Raw genomic sequence first — 14,392 nt, 5'->3', positions numbered from 1 at the left:
CAGAAGCGTAAGGGGCATGTATTTGTAGAAATTTCATAGGCCACAGGCAAGTCACGATTCACGAGCTTGAAAGCAGGATAAGTGCGAGTGGGATGCAGAAGCCAGCTGAACAGACAAATATGTGGCCAAAGCGCAGTGAATTGGCGACACTAACACTCATCGGCCGTCAGCTGTGGGTGGATGGTCGAGCTTGTACTTTCTTGCCCATCCGATGAACGCGTGAACGTCGTGAGCGATTTCTCCTGGCATGGCCATTTCCTGCATCATGGTGGGGATTCGACCTCTCGAGTCGGACTGGACGGCCATTTTCCAGTCGACAAGATTGGCTGCTATCGCTGACGATGCGTCGGCGTGCGTTGCGGGGCGTTCGGATATAGCTTCGAAGCTGGCGTAGGCGCCGCGAACTTTTGGGGGCATTTCTGGAACGTCTGGATGCTCGACAGGGAACTGGATCACGACAAAAGATCTATATACTGGCTCGTCAGCTGATGTCTGCGGAGGGGTGAGCGTACGATTCGGATCGCGAATCCACTGCAGCGTCTGGCTCTCATGCTCCTCGGAGAAGGGCTTTTTGTTCGGGGGAAGATCGATGCTCAAGAGCATTTGCACAAAATCCCTATCGGCAGTCACGATGGGTAACTTGTACGTGTTATGCCAAATCTCGGCCTCGTCTTGCTTGAGTCTGGTGATGCATTCGGTTACCTGAATATCGTCAATGAACATTTTTTCGTGTCTCGAGTGATCGAACCGAAGATATCGGCGAAAGTCATCATAGGTCAATGCGCTCTCGGTGCCGTGTTGAGACTCGCGCAGATGCCAACCTTTCTTGGCGATCTGCTGCAACGGACTAGGAAGCAGCTTGCATTGAACTGGGCCTCCGATTTCCGTGTTGAACGATTTGGTTTTCTTCCAAGACGGTGTAGCCCGAATCAAGACAAAAGCAGACGAGAGGTAATGCGCTAGAAAGTCGGCATATTCGGATGTTCCGAACGGTGGGATGGATGAGAAAGGCACCTCGATGGCTGCCAAAGGGGCGAACGCGGCGTTGCCATGTGCGTATGCTGTTTCGGTCATTGCGTCGATGTTGCGCAAAGCCTTGTTCAGAGAAGCCGTGATGCTGGAACCAAAGGAGAACGAGGTGGAAAGAAGGTAAGATTTGTGTGCTAGTCAAGCAAAGGACTGTACTGTGTTCAAGGATGTTCAAGAGTGGCACTCTTTCACTGGTCTAAGCGAACTGGCGAAGAGAGAGAGACATATGCATTTCCGGCAGAATCAGACGATTTCGGTGGCTGTGATCTGCCCCTCCTGCCTTGAACATTTCAAACACGCGTCTCAAGCCGGCGGCCGCGCCGAAAATCACGAACGTGTAGGTGGACCCTTTTCTTGCATTGGGCATCACACGGCACAGCCCGCAAAGATTACAAGATGGCTGGCCTCGCTCCGATAGATACCTCGGCCGTCTCGACATCGCCTGTCTCACTGGGCTGTCGCAAGTCTGAGCTTATTCACAGCGTTGAGTGGAGCGTGACTGAGTTGCGGCGCTCGAATGCGTGTCGGCGCTGACCATCCGAGCCGCGAGCACCGCGCTGTGTCGAGCAACAAGGTAGATCGTCGAAACTTCACCACCACCGACCCGGGCTTGGCATTCAAGTCGATGATGGTCGATCGATCGACGTCGATCGGCGTCATGCCGATTGACAAATCGATTTTGTCGTCCTTATTAACCTGCTATCCGGAATCGGTACGATTTTCTTCTTACCACCATCACAAGACTCAAGACTCACGACTATTGTTGGTGTTGATCTTGTCTTGTTGTAAAGGGAGTCTGTTCGAAGCCCTGACAAGCGGCCTAGGCAGACTCCCGTCACTTGGTTCAGAAGACTAGGTACAGGACCCAGTTGTGATGCGTGAACCTAACACAAGAACTTTCAGCCCGCATGCCAAGGTGAAAGTCCCTTTAGGCTAGACCCTGGTTTCGGCTGCCGGGACCAGGTCCTATGAGGAAAACCTTGCAAAACCTCAAAGGACTAGCTCAGTAGGGGGGCATCGAAAATATTTCCTCTGTCACCTGGAGGTGTTGGTCAAACGGTTTCTTGGCTAGTATAACGACTGAGCAAAGGGGCCTTCCCCAGACTCACGATTCGTGATTGTTGCTCTAACTCTGCAGCCAAAACGAATTACTGAACGTGGAACAGTCACAGTACGCCTGATTCGCGATTGTTGCAGCGACCACAGTAAAAGCACGACGGCAAATTCGACCTGGCACGGTCCGTAACGGGCTCTGAACGGCGTTTGACAGGTGGGCTTGGTCCAGAGCGCGCGCCCGCGTTTTGGTCGGAAAAGACCGCTGTGAAAGCGCTTCCACATCCAAAGATTAGCAGCAGTGAATGCCGCGCCCTTCCAATGTGATTGCTTCGGCAATCACAGAATCTCTGCAGATCAGCCCATAGTCGCCAGTGTATGGCGCAACGAACGTCTCGAACAGGCATCACCGTATCCACTCGTTGTCTGATCTTCAGTTATCTGATGTGGAGAGGTCCAAGTATCGACATGTTGAGTCGTGAGTGTGACCTTGCCTTGGAAGGAAAAAGGGAGGCTGACAACCCTGTGACAGATTGACACTTGAATAATAGAGAGAGGACTAGAGTGCCCTTGTCGCGAAAGGACCGAAAGACGGTAATGCAGAATTCCGCGTATGCCAGGCCAAAAAGTGTGAACTGCCAGCGGGAAGTGACAAGGAACCACCGGCTCCCACCTTGAGCGATGCTGTGAAAAGGCAGAGCACCAGGTGAGAGGCAAGTTTGTAATCACGAATGTAGCTAATTGTGGATAACTTACCTAAGCATCAGGATTCACGATTCTGGCTGGGCTCCATGTTTATCAGAAACGTTTCCGTTCTGCCGCGCATGGAAACAAGATTCGCCAACGAACTTAGCCGGAACTAAGTTAGTCGTGAGTGTTCCTGTGTCGCGTCTCCCGCGTGGAAGCTAGATTCGTGATTAGTTCAGTAACTTATTAGATTTTTATTTTTGATAACTTTACTCACGACTTGTTTGTGACTGTGTTTGTGCTCTCGGCTGGCTTTGGGAACTCGTTGAACTAGATCTCGCGACCTGGACCCACTCGCCCACGCGACAAGTCGGCTTGTGCCTCGATTTGTACTTTGCCGTGAGCTTCGATAACTCACAGACTTACAGTAGCTGTGATTTGCAGACGGGCGGGCGATCGAGAGAGTGCGATCAAGTCCGTGTGTGCGAGCAAGCCTTTCACGTATGCCTCCCCCCCTGACAGTTCAACGCCGAGCAGCGAATCTCAATTGGCACAACCACATTTTCACGATTGGCACAGTTGGCAGTTGCCTCGAAGACGTTAATTCGTTTTCACGATTTGAATCACATTGCCATACACCGAATCCATCGTAGCTCAAGGTTTAGGATTCAATTGCGTAACCACTCCCGCTTGCGTCTGGATGCTGAGAGCCCAAACAACTGCAAACCGTAAGCAGTTCCACTGCCCTTGACTTGCTTTGTACGGTTCTCCCTTTTGCCCTTTGCTCTCCCAAATCCCACCTTGGAGCATGCTGTAACAGACTGGCTTTCGTATCGCCCTTTGTTCTTCTCTTCTTCTTCTTTCCCGTATCGATCGATGTGGCTTGGCTTCTAGATCGCGATTGCATCTGGAACATGATATTCATACATTCACGATTCTTTGCTGGCCAGCTTAATCTTACAAGACTCTCTCCCCTTGTGTCCGCCGTCTCCCCTAGAATAATTATATATAGAATAGAACTCCCTCCTACTTCCACGAGCTCAACAATAGGCGGGATAAGGAACTACACAAGGAAGTGATGCTCTCGTAACACCACTTTGTCAGTGTTTGAACATTAAGCACACTCGCAAGCCAATCCGTTCCCGGCCTAGTATGAATACGCCGCAACAGGCCGTTTTGCCGAGTTGACCACGCGGGCAAACGTGCAGGATTCTTCTGCAAAAGGAAGCCGTGCATTAGCTTGGCCTGTTGTTCCGCCCTTGCGTCTTTGCCTTGTGACGATCTGTCAGTTGCCGTGCTGCCCTTGAACTGCACCAAAGTTACTGACCTTGACAAATTCATCCGCGCTCTGTGATCTCAGCTCGTCGCCACTCCGCTCCATCTTTCGATCGGCACCTCTTCTGCCGCTTGATTCTGCGTCACTCCGTTCCTTTCCTCACAAAAAGAACATGTATCTGAGCCAGCCTGCGCTTGCTAGAAGTCTGCGTCGTCGCCCTTTTGTATGTTCTACGTCCACTTGCCCTCTCTTGTAGCCCAGATCTTGCTTTGTACCAATAAATCACCTGCTTTTCACAATATCCAACACGTATCACCCATGTATCACCTCCATCTCAAGCATTCCCATCCTTGAACCCCTATCAGCACGATTCCCTTTCCGTCCTGGTTCTGTCTTCTCGATCATGTCCCTCTGTTGATTCCGAATTATCACCATCTTTGACTCATCACCAGACGACAGACGTTGCCACACTCACAGCATCTAGCCTCGACCACGTTTACTGTTCTATTCAGCCCCAAAACTCCGTTCTCGAGAATCTTGCTGCCACCTCTGCCTCTGTCAAAGATCTAGCAAGCATGCCTCTCGTCTAGTACATATCGATTTCAACCTCCTTCAACATACCACTGCTCTTGCAGCCCGGTTTCCATTAGCTTCGGCTCTATTGTTCGTCTGAGCTTCTACAATGGACGCAGCAGCAGCTAGGCAGCAAGGCATTGAGTCCGTCTCTGCTGGGGCTCCGCTCAACGCTCGCTGGCGCTCAGCAACCGAGCACAATGTTTTCGCTGACAACCGAGATGAAGACATCTTTGGTTGGATCCAGCCCAACGAGTGGGACACTGTCGCAGGTCCTAACAAAACCAACTTTATGCGCGGTGAATGCGTAACGTGCGCTCCAGACCAAGACAGTTGCGCCGTCGTTCCTGCACCATTACAAAGCTGTGGAGGCCCAAGCTGTGGGTATGGAGCGCCGTGCTGCGAATATAGTCGCCATGCAACCCGTACCTCTGGTCCATCACGGCCACCTCCTGCACTCCTCGTGCAACATGATGACGACAGCAGCGACCCCAAAACATCCTCTATGTCCCGAATCGAGCGTCTCGTAAAAGTAGAACAGAGTAGCAGTCTCGGTGTCAGCCTCATCGACATCATCCACGGTCGCAGCTGCCGTCCTATCAGTCTTTTGGATCTGCGCATCTTCTTGCACTTTCAGCGCCAGCCTCAGAAGCGACTACCTTCCTACTACCCGGCCTCAGACATGCAGAGCTTAGCTCTCAACGACGTAGATCTCAACGTGGATTTACCCACCTCAACCACCGCAGCATCGCCTTTTACGTCGGCCTCCGTCCAAGAGAAGCCTTCGACACCAGTATCAAGGCGACTGCACTACGACGAGGTCGACGCTCTCGATTTTTTGGTCGCCTACGAGCGCTACCTCACCAGGTTCCGAGATCAGCCACGTGCAGATCGTCTCAAGAGTCCAGACCCCGCCACCTGCAAAGCCGCTGTTCGCGCTTATGTTCAACGCGCTTGCAAAACTCGCGCATCCTCCGATCTCGCTGCCACGGATATCTTGCTTCGAAGTCCCGACGTCGCCGATGACCTATGCGACATGCCGGAAGAAGCTTCGCGAGAGATACTTGGCCGACTCAGGCCTGGGGATCTCGGTCTGAAACCGGAATCGCAGCCTTTGCGTTTCGAATTCGATCGCCTCGTTCATCGCTATCTCTGCTCGCGACGCGTATGCATTGTGTCCAGCTCGCGCAAGCCATGGGGAAATCAAAATTCTGGCTCGTCTGCTGAAACCATTGCGGACGCATCCGACTTGCCAACGCAACACAGACTCGGCTCGTCCAAGGACGACAAGACGCCACGTCTTCGCTGGATGGTTGATGTTGGCCTTATTTCCGAGGACGAGTTGCAACTTGCCTTGGCCGAATGCGACTTTTCTACCCACCCAGACGTACTCGCGCCCATCGCAGAGGCAGTGTATGCCTATATGTCGCAGCACATCGTGCCATTCTTTTTCATTGCGGCGGCACGCAATCTGAGCCCCAACACTAAGCGCGGACGTCTCCTGGTTGGCCTCTGTTGCACAGCTACCGCGCTTACATTCAGCATTCTGCTCATTGTATCTCCCTCGCCGCTTGCGAGACGCGCCAACAACGGGACCGGAGAAATTTTACGCTGGTGGCGACTTGTCACTGCTCCCATCTGGTGTGCAGGGCTGGGCTATATCCTTGCCTATTTCACCGGAGTTTGTGTCTGGCTCACACTGCGAGGAAATCGAGAACCCGATGAGAAGGAAGAACGTGAGCGAGAAGAGATTCGTTCTCGCATCTCGGGCGAAGACGTCGTAGGTTTCGACCTCGCCGAGCTGCAAGCTGCTGCCGATGAGCGCGACATGGCCGCCGAGCAGGACACTAATCGTTGGGTGGCGCCTGAGATTGCTGAGATCCTCACTGGCATCGCGGGGCAGAGGAAGGGCAAGCACAGGGGGCAACGTTCCGCCTCGTCCATCCGCGGTAGCCATGATCCTCGCCTGCTCGAAGAAGGACGCGCACGTTCGAGATCCGAAGTAGAGCATGTACCAGCGTCGGTCAACATTTCGCTTGAACAAACTTTCGCCGATACGTCGAATGCAACCGGTTCACAAGCTTCTATCGAGAAAAACGCCGATCTTCTCGTACCAGCAGCCGTTATCCTGCACACACCACGGAAGCAAGCCGGCGTGCTTGGTGCCTCTGATTCAGCCATTTGCCCTGCTGCTGCGCTTTCAACGTCGGACTTGAACTCGCCCGTGCTGGTTCGACCCAGTCTGGATTGTGCTCGTAAGTCGCTCAACGACTTGGGTCAAGCCGACGCCACCGTGTCCACCAACGGAGGCAATCCCGCCGTGCATACTCTGATGAGACATAAGCGCGTGCCTCTGCTTAACTTGTCGATCGGCATCGTGACCAGGTATGGAAACGAGCTGTCAGAGGATCACGCAAATGCACCAGTACTGACGCGCGATGCCCTGCTCTTTGACCCGGAACTGGCTGCACGAGTCACTTGGCCGGGTTTTGGAGAAGCGAGTGCGGCTCGTTCCACGAACAGTGGCTCTCCGCAGGGTTCACCGTCGGCTGTCACTGGACGCAAGTTGCTGACACACGCACTGCTGCCACTCAAGTCAAATGGACGTGGGTGCGATGCCGAAAGGAAGGTGCCCGTTCGAAATCGATCTGGTGAGATCAACGCCGAGATGGGTCATACACCACTTCCCAAGAAGCCAGAACCAACAGCACGGCCACCAACACCGCTCGACGCTCGGGACATTGCGCCGTGGTCGGCACTGTCGGCAGCCAGCAGCTCGGATGCTTCATCCAAGCCGCTGCTGTTTTCCATCCCGAGCAGCCGCAGATCGCATCTATCGGCCAACACCAGTACGACGCTTGTCGGTGCATCGTCGATAGTCGCCAACGCGCCCAAACGCGCGTACGAAGAGTCGTCCTCAGGCAGCTTCAAGGCGCGTGTCTGGTCGGCTGTTCAGCGAGCGTCCGGGTTTGCAGTGGGCACGGAACGCGTACTTGATGCGCGTGTTCGTCGCGCACAGCAGATGAAGGCTCTCCGCATCATGGTGCTCAACACATTTGCCACTGTCGTGGTCGTTGCCATCGTCGTTGCGATTCCCTGATGTTCGGTTTCGCATACGTGTCCGAGTTGTACGAATGGCTAGCCGCCATCTTGTGTCTTGCCATTCCGCAATCTTGCTTTGCATTCGGTATGTTCGCTCGTTGTATAGCATCTGTACTTGTATCGCTTTGGTGCATATTTTGTGCCAATCCTTGTCACTTGTTACTGGTCGTATATGCTCTTTGGTTGGGCATGTCTTGCCAGTGAATACCCCCTTGTCACCCATACCGACCCAAGCCTGGTCCGGTCGCGTACGCTTGAAGCAGACCAGACCATCGTGGTCAAGACCGATTGTGGGATGGCGGCGTGTGTCTGCGCTGATACTCGTATATACGATCTGCGCAAGGGCTGCGCCATGTCGGACTAGTCGGGCGTGCCGGCTATATGACCTGAAAAGCGCACAACCGTGAATAATCGTCACGCAAAGCAGACGATCGCGATATTCACGATGAGTCAAGTTAATTATTGAATATTTTCCCCCGCGCTGAATCACGAATCGTGACTGCTATTGTGTGATTGCTAAGTTACCCCACAATCGTGAATCACAATCGTGAATGTAATTCGGCGCCGCGAGCGATACGTGCCGGTGTTCGCATCCGTGATTCTCACTCGTGTTTGCTTTGCCACCACTCTCTTGTCTGCTTCCACTTGTGACGGGGCCAAAGTCTGCAAGGAGCCAAACAATCATGCTGAGATCACTCGCAAGATCAGTGCCGCTTGCTGCGAAACACTCGAAACGAACCCTCGCAACCGACGCGAATCGCAAGTTTGTCAAGATCGTCGAAGTATCTCCTCGTGATGGACTGCAGAATGAGAAGACCATCGTTCCGACCGCGACGAAAATCGAACTGATTCGACGGCTGGCAGAGACCGGAGTGCCAGTGATCGAGGCGGGCTCGTTTGTTTCGCCAAAATGGGTGCCTCAGATGGGCGATACGCCGCAAGTGGTGGCGCAGATGCCTGTTCATCCGTCGATATCTTACCCTGTCCTCGTACCCAACATGCGCGGACTGGAAGCACTACAGAAGCTGCTTGCAGAGTACAAAGATGCGAGCAAACGTGTACCCCCCACGGATGAGATCGCCATCTTTACCGCTGCTTCCGAGTCGTTTTGCAAGGCCAACACCAACTGCACCATTGCCGAATCGCTCGATCGACTGTCCGACGTCGCATCTCGCGCCATCTCGTCCGGGCTCAAAGTTCGCGGATACATCAGTGTAGTCGCTGGCTGCCCGTACGAAGGCAAGGTGGATGCAGAAGCTGTAGGCCGCGTTTCTAAAGCGCTGCTCGATATGGGCTGCTACGAAATTTCTCTCGGCGACACCATCGGTGCTGGCACTCCAACCATCGTAGAGGCGGCGCTCAACTCGAGCGTGAAACACACAAACGCTTCGGTGCACTTCTTTGCAGCTCACTGTCACGATACCATGAACACAGGTTTGGCGAATGTGCTGCACTTGGTCAGGTTGGGTGTAAGAACCGTGGACGCTGCAGTGGGAGGACTGGGTGGTTGTCCCTACTCGCCCGGTGCTACAGGCAATATCGATACCGAGAGTGTCGTGTTTGCGCTGCACCGTGAAGGCTACGATACAGGCACAGATCTGGACAAGCTTGTGGATCTGGGCGATTGGATCAGTGCACAGATCGGAAGGAGCAACGCGAGCAATGCCGGCAGGGCGATACTGGCGCAGAGGAAGATCCGCGCCGAGAGCGCGGCGAAACAGGCTGCAAAAGGCGCAAAGCTTTGATGCTTATTGTCGTCCGTAGCGCCATGATGAAATTGCATCCACATTGCATGCATGCAGTTATGCAGGGATACTCGTGACTCATGTGTGCACGCGCTCGCGTCCTAGACTGTGAGGCTGATGGTGATGAAAGAGGGTTTTCGAAGTAGGCTCGTATTGAGAGAGACACGTGCTTAGACCTCCACTCACAACTCACGCCTCTCAGCCTCACGACTGACACGACGCCAAGGTTTGCGTGTTCAAGTCGAGAGTCACAGAGCGCATGGTGTTGCGTGGTGACAACGTGCGCATGTTAGTGCATAACTGATTCGTGATTCACGATTCACAGTTCACTCACGAAGAGCGGCTAGGGTTAGTGGTTGTGGTGTCGATTTTGTTGGTCGGCAAACACGAATCACGATCTTGTTCTTGCACGTCGTGGCTCGCTTGACTGCCTGTGTGTGTCTTATCCATTACACGACCATGTCGCCTGTATAGCATCCGCAACGACGATTTTGCTGCTTAGCCCTGATCACCATGGCGTCCAAGCAAGTAGCACGCGCCTCAACAAGTTCGTCGTCGTTCCTGATCCGACATGCTGTCTACGTGCCTCTCGGCATCGCCACCGTCTATGTGACCTTTTTCGTCGCACTGCTGACACCCCTGTTTCAACGCCACTTTATCTTCCTGCACGCAATCCAGTTCCCCTTTTTTCCGTCGTACGATAAACCGGCAAATTACGGGTTGGCACCATTCAAGACGCGTGCATTGAAACTGTCAACGAACGACGGCGAGACCATTGGAGCATGGCACGTGTTGCCCGAGGTATACTACCAGCGGCTCGCATCTTTGGACGTGTCGGAATGGCGTCAAGAGGTGTACCAACAGGCGATGGTCGAGTATCCGACGATCCTATACCTGCATGGGAATTCGATGAACCGAGCGGCTCCATTCCGGATCGGCGCGTATCAGACACTGACAGGTCGGATCGATGCGAATGTGGTCGCGATTGACTATCGAGGCTTTGGCGATAGCACGGGTACTCCAAGTGAGCAAGGGCTGGTCGAGGATGCCGAGTCGGCGTATCGCTGGATCCGGCATGAGCAGCGTGGAGCAGCACAGAGCGTCGTCGTGTTCGGTCAGAGTCTGGGGACCGGAATCGGAGCACTGCTAGCGACCAAGTTGGAGCGTCAACGACAGAGTGTCGACGGCCTAGTGCTCATGGCCGCGTACACAGACATCAAGTCGCTCGTCAAAGACTTCAGCCTCGCTGGACTCGTCCCGCTCCTAAGACCAATCGCATGGATCCCATTCAATAATCTTATCCTCGACAGATTCCTCAAAACCCACCTGAGCACCATCACCACCCTCCCGCACCTCTTAAACGCCTCTTCGACCCATCATACCTCCATCGTGCTACTACACGCCCGTGACGATCCCGTCATCCCCATCACCCACTCCCACCGTCTCTTTCGAACCATGCTCCGTGCCAGTGCCACGCCTGCCAACGAAAACATCACTCTACACTCGCGCACCATCCCAGACTACGCCTACATCCAACACTTCCATCTCAGCGCACAGCAAACAGTCACATTCATCCAAACCCACTTTGGCGGACACAACCACTTGACCGAAGGCGCACTTGACCTTGTCCGACTAGCCCTGCGATTACCATCGCACCTCACCACGCCTGAATAGAGATGATTTACCTGAATTTGCTGCGAGAATCTTGGTATAGTGACACACATTTTCCTAGGCTGCCTCAGACTGCATGTCAGACTTGAAACGACGGCAAAGCATACAGACCCGACTCACGACCTAGAAACCCAAATCCGAGGAGCACCTCCATCTTGCGACTGTGCCAACCGATATCGCCGGTAACATGACCGTTGGAATCAGCCAAACTCTGCAATTTGATGCGACGCGCGTGATTCGTGCCAAGATCTCTCACCACTTCGTCTCGGGGCACGAGTTTGACGTCTGACGGAAGCGCGTAAGAGGCCGCGACCAAGTGACGCGAGCGCGAGCGCGAGGTGGAGCCCCCGCCACGGCCGCTGACCGAGTGAGCTCTTCGGATCGACGGCATGGCGTGACGCGCCGCCGAAGAGTGGCTTGGCGAAGCCACGCCAAGCAGCGCAGACGACGAGCGATCATCGGCAATGTCTTCGTCGTCGTACCTCACTGATCGGCTCCTGTTCAAGTCGACCTCGTGACCACCTCGGCTCGGCTCTCCCGATCCGGCGTACTCGATCGCCATGCTTGCACTCGGAATCGACCTGACATCCTCCAACAGAGCCTCGTCGCTCGCTTCCGGATTCGGCCCAGCTGCGATATCCACCACCCATCCTCTCCTTCCTGCCCCCCTGATCACCTTCCAACTGCCAAACCCTCCCCTGACGCTCTTGAGCGAGGCCTGGTTCAAGCCGACCACTCTCAGGTTGGTCGCTGCCCTCGCGTTGGCTGGCTGGCTCGGCGGCGGGTCCGAACCTGTCTTGAAGCCCATCAGCGCCAGCTGCACCGAAATCGGGATAGGTGGCGTCTTGGCACACGGTCCGACCAGGATGCTTTGCAGATGCACCGCGTTGATCGCGCTCGAATCGTGGCTGTCGTAGCCGGGTATATTGGTGGTGAGACCCTCGGTCGAGGAGCGAGACGTGCACGAGTCCGACAGCTCAAGGATCTGCACGTTGGGCGCGCGAGCGCGCAGGAGCTTGCTAACCGCTTCCAGCCTGATGTTAGGACAGTGCGACAATCCCAGATCAAGCAACGAAGGTTGGGGTCCAATCAAGTCGAGCAGCTCGTCGGTGAGCGCACAACCGCCGAGGTCGAGGTAGCGCAGCTTGCCCGAACGGAAGCACGGAGCCTGGGTGATGATGACACTCAGATCCTCCGAGTCGACCGGGGTGGGAAAGATGAGGGTGCCTGCGAGGGAAAGCTCGACAAGCCCCTGCGTGCAGGGCGCATCGACGAGCAGCTCTGTGACGGATTCCGAGCTGATGCGCTTGCAAAATGCCAGAGAGAGGCTTTCGAGGTGTAGCTGATGCGAACTGCTGAGCGCGTTCAGCAGGGCAGCGTCGGCTTTGGTCCTGGAAAGATCGAGGTGGGTGAGTCGAGGAAATGCGAGGACGAACGGATTGAGTAGATCATTGTCGAGAGTTACACCTGACAAACCCAACCTGTTCAAAGACGGAAAAGCTGTGGGCCTGGCAGGATGGCGGCTGGGGCCGTCCCCATGTTGACGCCGTGTGGATACTGAACGACTGAGGTTCTTGCTCTGCTGCCTTGCCGAAGTGCTTCGGCCACGACCGCGCTCTTCTTCTTCGTCGTCAACGTTCATGCCGTCGTTGTCAGACTCGACCTCTTCTTCCACCGTGTCTGTCGTCCTGCCGCTGAATTTTTTAAGATGGGTTTGAACAAACTCCTTCATAGCCTCTTGAAAGCGCGGCGAGACGCACTCGCATAGGTCGAGAGCTTGAAGCATCTTGTTGGATCGACCACTGTGTCGCTCGACTGATACGCCACGCAAACGACTGGGTTTGCTGTATTCACCGTCGCGGAAGAGGAGCGCCTCGAGCACGTCGTTGGATAGTGCCGAGTCCATGGACTCGCTTGCGCCAAAAGCGACGAGACCCTCGGCGGCAGTGACAAGCGCGAGCAGACGAGCCGGGGTGACAAAGCGTTGATCCATGCCTTCTCCGATAGTGCGTCGCAAGCCTTGGGTACGGAAATTGGAAAAGTCGATCAGACGCACCCAACGATGGAGCGTGGCCGCGTCTTGATCGTGTTCTTCACGGAGTGTGACGTGGTAGACTGGATTTTCGTGGGTCGATGTGGGATCCTCGGTCCAGATGAGCTCTACCTCACCGTCTTCGTCGGCATTGATGCGGCTGAAGTTACGCTTCGATACCGCCCGAGTCAAGGAAGATGAGCGCTCGACAGCAGCAGTAGCAGCAGTAGCAGCAGTAGCAACAGCAACAACGTGCTTGGAAGGAGCGGGACTTGGATTGCGACTAGCAGGAGGTGTGGGTGTCGCGTTTCCTCCAATGACGAGTTTCTGTCCAAGAGCATGTGCAAAACCAGCGGCGGCGATCATGTTGGTAAACGAGGCAGGATCGGAAGGATCGACATTGACGCTGCCTGTCAACGCGTACCTCTCATAAGCACTGGCCAAATGAGATGCACCGAGAGTTCTCAAGAGCAAGTTGAAGCTGTGGGGCAGCGTGATCTGGATGCGTCGGAACAAGAGCACTCTTGCCTCGTGGTAAAAAGCCTTGTTGACGAGACAGAGGTTGTAGAGCGTCTTGCGGGTATCATTTTGGGTGGACGAGATCTTCCGACCATCAGGGTATGAAGAGGGAAGACCATGTGGATCAATGTTGCGAAATGAGGATTTGGGGATCGAGTCGAGCCATACTAGACCGACAATTTCTCGTAGGATCTCGATGGGCAGGTCATTGATGGTCGCTCCACGTCCTGACGGAGCCATGTCTCGACTGGACGAGATGGCGTAAAAAGACGTGAGGCGCGTTGGAGAGTAACAGCGAGGACAGAGCTCGATGCTCCAAGAACTAACTCAGGGGGGTTGAGCAAAAATGATACGTGGTGTTGATGTTGTAAAGGAAAGCACGTCCAAAGGGTCCAAGTGGTTGGTGACTCGAGCCTGACTAGTGAATCGAAGAACCTTTGCGTCGAGTCGGCAATCCAAGTCCGAAACGGTTGCACAAGCAGCACAACTCGTGACTAAATTCACGCACATGAACTCACGACTGTGGAAGCACACCAATCCTGAATCCTGAATCCTGAATCCTGAATCACACAGCACCGTGCAACGTCAGAGGGTCACAATCTGTGAGTCTAAATTTGTTGGAGCAGCAGACACGCGAGAGAGACAGAGACACACAGAGACACACAGAGACACAGGGAAGGTCTTCAAGCTCAATCGTAATTCGTG

The 14,392-nt window shown here is 54.4% G+C and overlaps 6 protein-coding genes across 6 annotated transcripts; 3 read left to right on the top strand and 3 right to left on the bottom strand.

Moving 5' to 3' along the window:
• Positions 1–156: 156 nt before the first annotated feature.
• On the bottom strand, positions 157–1,074 carry UMAG_02004 (uncharacterized protein; the record flags this gene model as incomplete). The annotated part of the gene is made up of 1 exon (XM_011389613.1): positions 157–1,074. The coding sequence occupies one exon, from the start codon at positions 1,072–1,074 to the stop codon at positions 157–159; it is 918 nt and encodes a 305-aa protein (XP_011387915.1).
• Positions 1,075–3,430: 2,356 nt separating this feature from the next.
• Positions 3,431–4,150, bottom strand: UMAG_02003 (uncharacterized protein; the record flags this gene model as incomplete). Its single annotated transcript, XM_011389612.1, is given in 4 exon segments — positions 3,431–3,488; positions 3,570–3,762; positions 3,894–4,077; positions 4,097–4,150. The coding sequence occupies 4 exon segments, from the start codon at positions 4,148–4,150 to the stop codon at positions 3,431–3,433; spliced, it is 489 nt and encodes a 162-aa protein (XP_011387914.1).
• A 577-nt stretch (positions 4,151–4,727) lies between these two features.
• Positions 4,728–7,718, top strand: UMAG_02002 (uncharacterized protein; the record flags this gene model as incomplete). Its single annotated transcript, XM_011389611.1, has 1 exon — positions 4,728–7,718. The coding sequence occupies one exon, from the start codon at positions 4,728–4,730 to the stop codon at positions 7,716–7,718; it is 2,991 nt and encodes a 996-aa protein (XP_011387913.1).
• Positions 7,719–8,403: 685 nt separating this feature from the next.
• UMAG_02001 (uncharacterized protein) lies at positions 8,404–9,465 on the top strand (the record flags this gene model as incomplete). Its single annotated transcript, XM_011389610.1, has 1 exon — positions 8,404–9,465. The coding sequence occupies one exon, from the start codon at positions 8,404–8,406 to the stop codon at positions 9,463–9,465; it is 1,062 nt and encodes a 353-aa protein (XP_011387912.1).
• Positions 9,466–9,978: 513 nt separating this feature from the next.
• Positions 9,979–11,139, top strand: UMAG_11386 (uncharacterized protein; the record flags this gene model as incomplete). The annotated part of the gene is made up of 1 exon (XM_011389742.1): positions 9,979–11,139. One exon carries the CDS (start codon positions 9,979–9,981, stop codon positions 11,137–11,139), a length of 1,161 nt encoding a protein of 386 aa, XP_011388044.1.
• A 76-nt stretch (positions 11,140–11,215) lies between these two features.
• UMAG_01999 (uncharacterized protein) lies at positions 11,216–13,927 on the bottom strand (the record flags this gene model as incomplete). The annotated part of the gene is made up of 1 exon (XM_011389609.1): positions 11,216–13,927. One exon carries the CDS (start codon positions 13,925–13,927, stop codon positions 11,216–11,218), a length of 2,712 nt encoding a protein of 903 aa, XP_011387911.1.
• Positions 13,928–14,392: the final 465 nt, after the last annotated feature.

This window comes from Mycosarcoma maydis, chromosome 3 (genome assembly GCF_000328475.2).
Source record: "Mycosarcoma maydis chromosome 3, whole genome shotgun sequence".
NCBI classification, from domain to species: Eukaryota; Fungi; Basidiomycota; class Ustilaginomycetes; order Ustilaginales; genus Mycosarcoma; species Mycosarcoma maydis.
The sequence above is the reverse complement of the archived record's forward strand: the minus strand, read 5'-3'. Positions and strand labels throughout refer to the sequence as shown.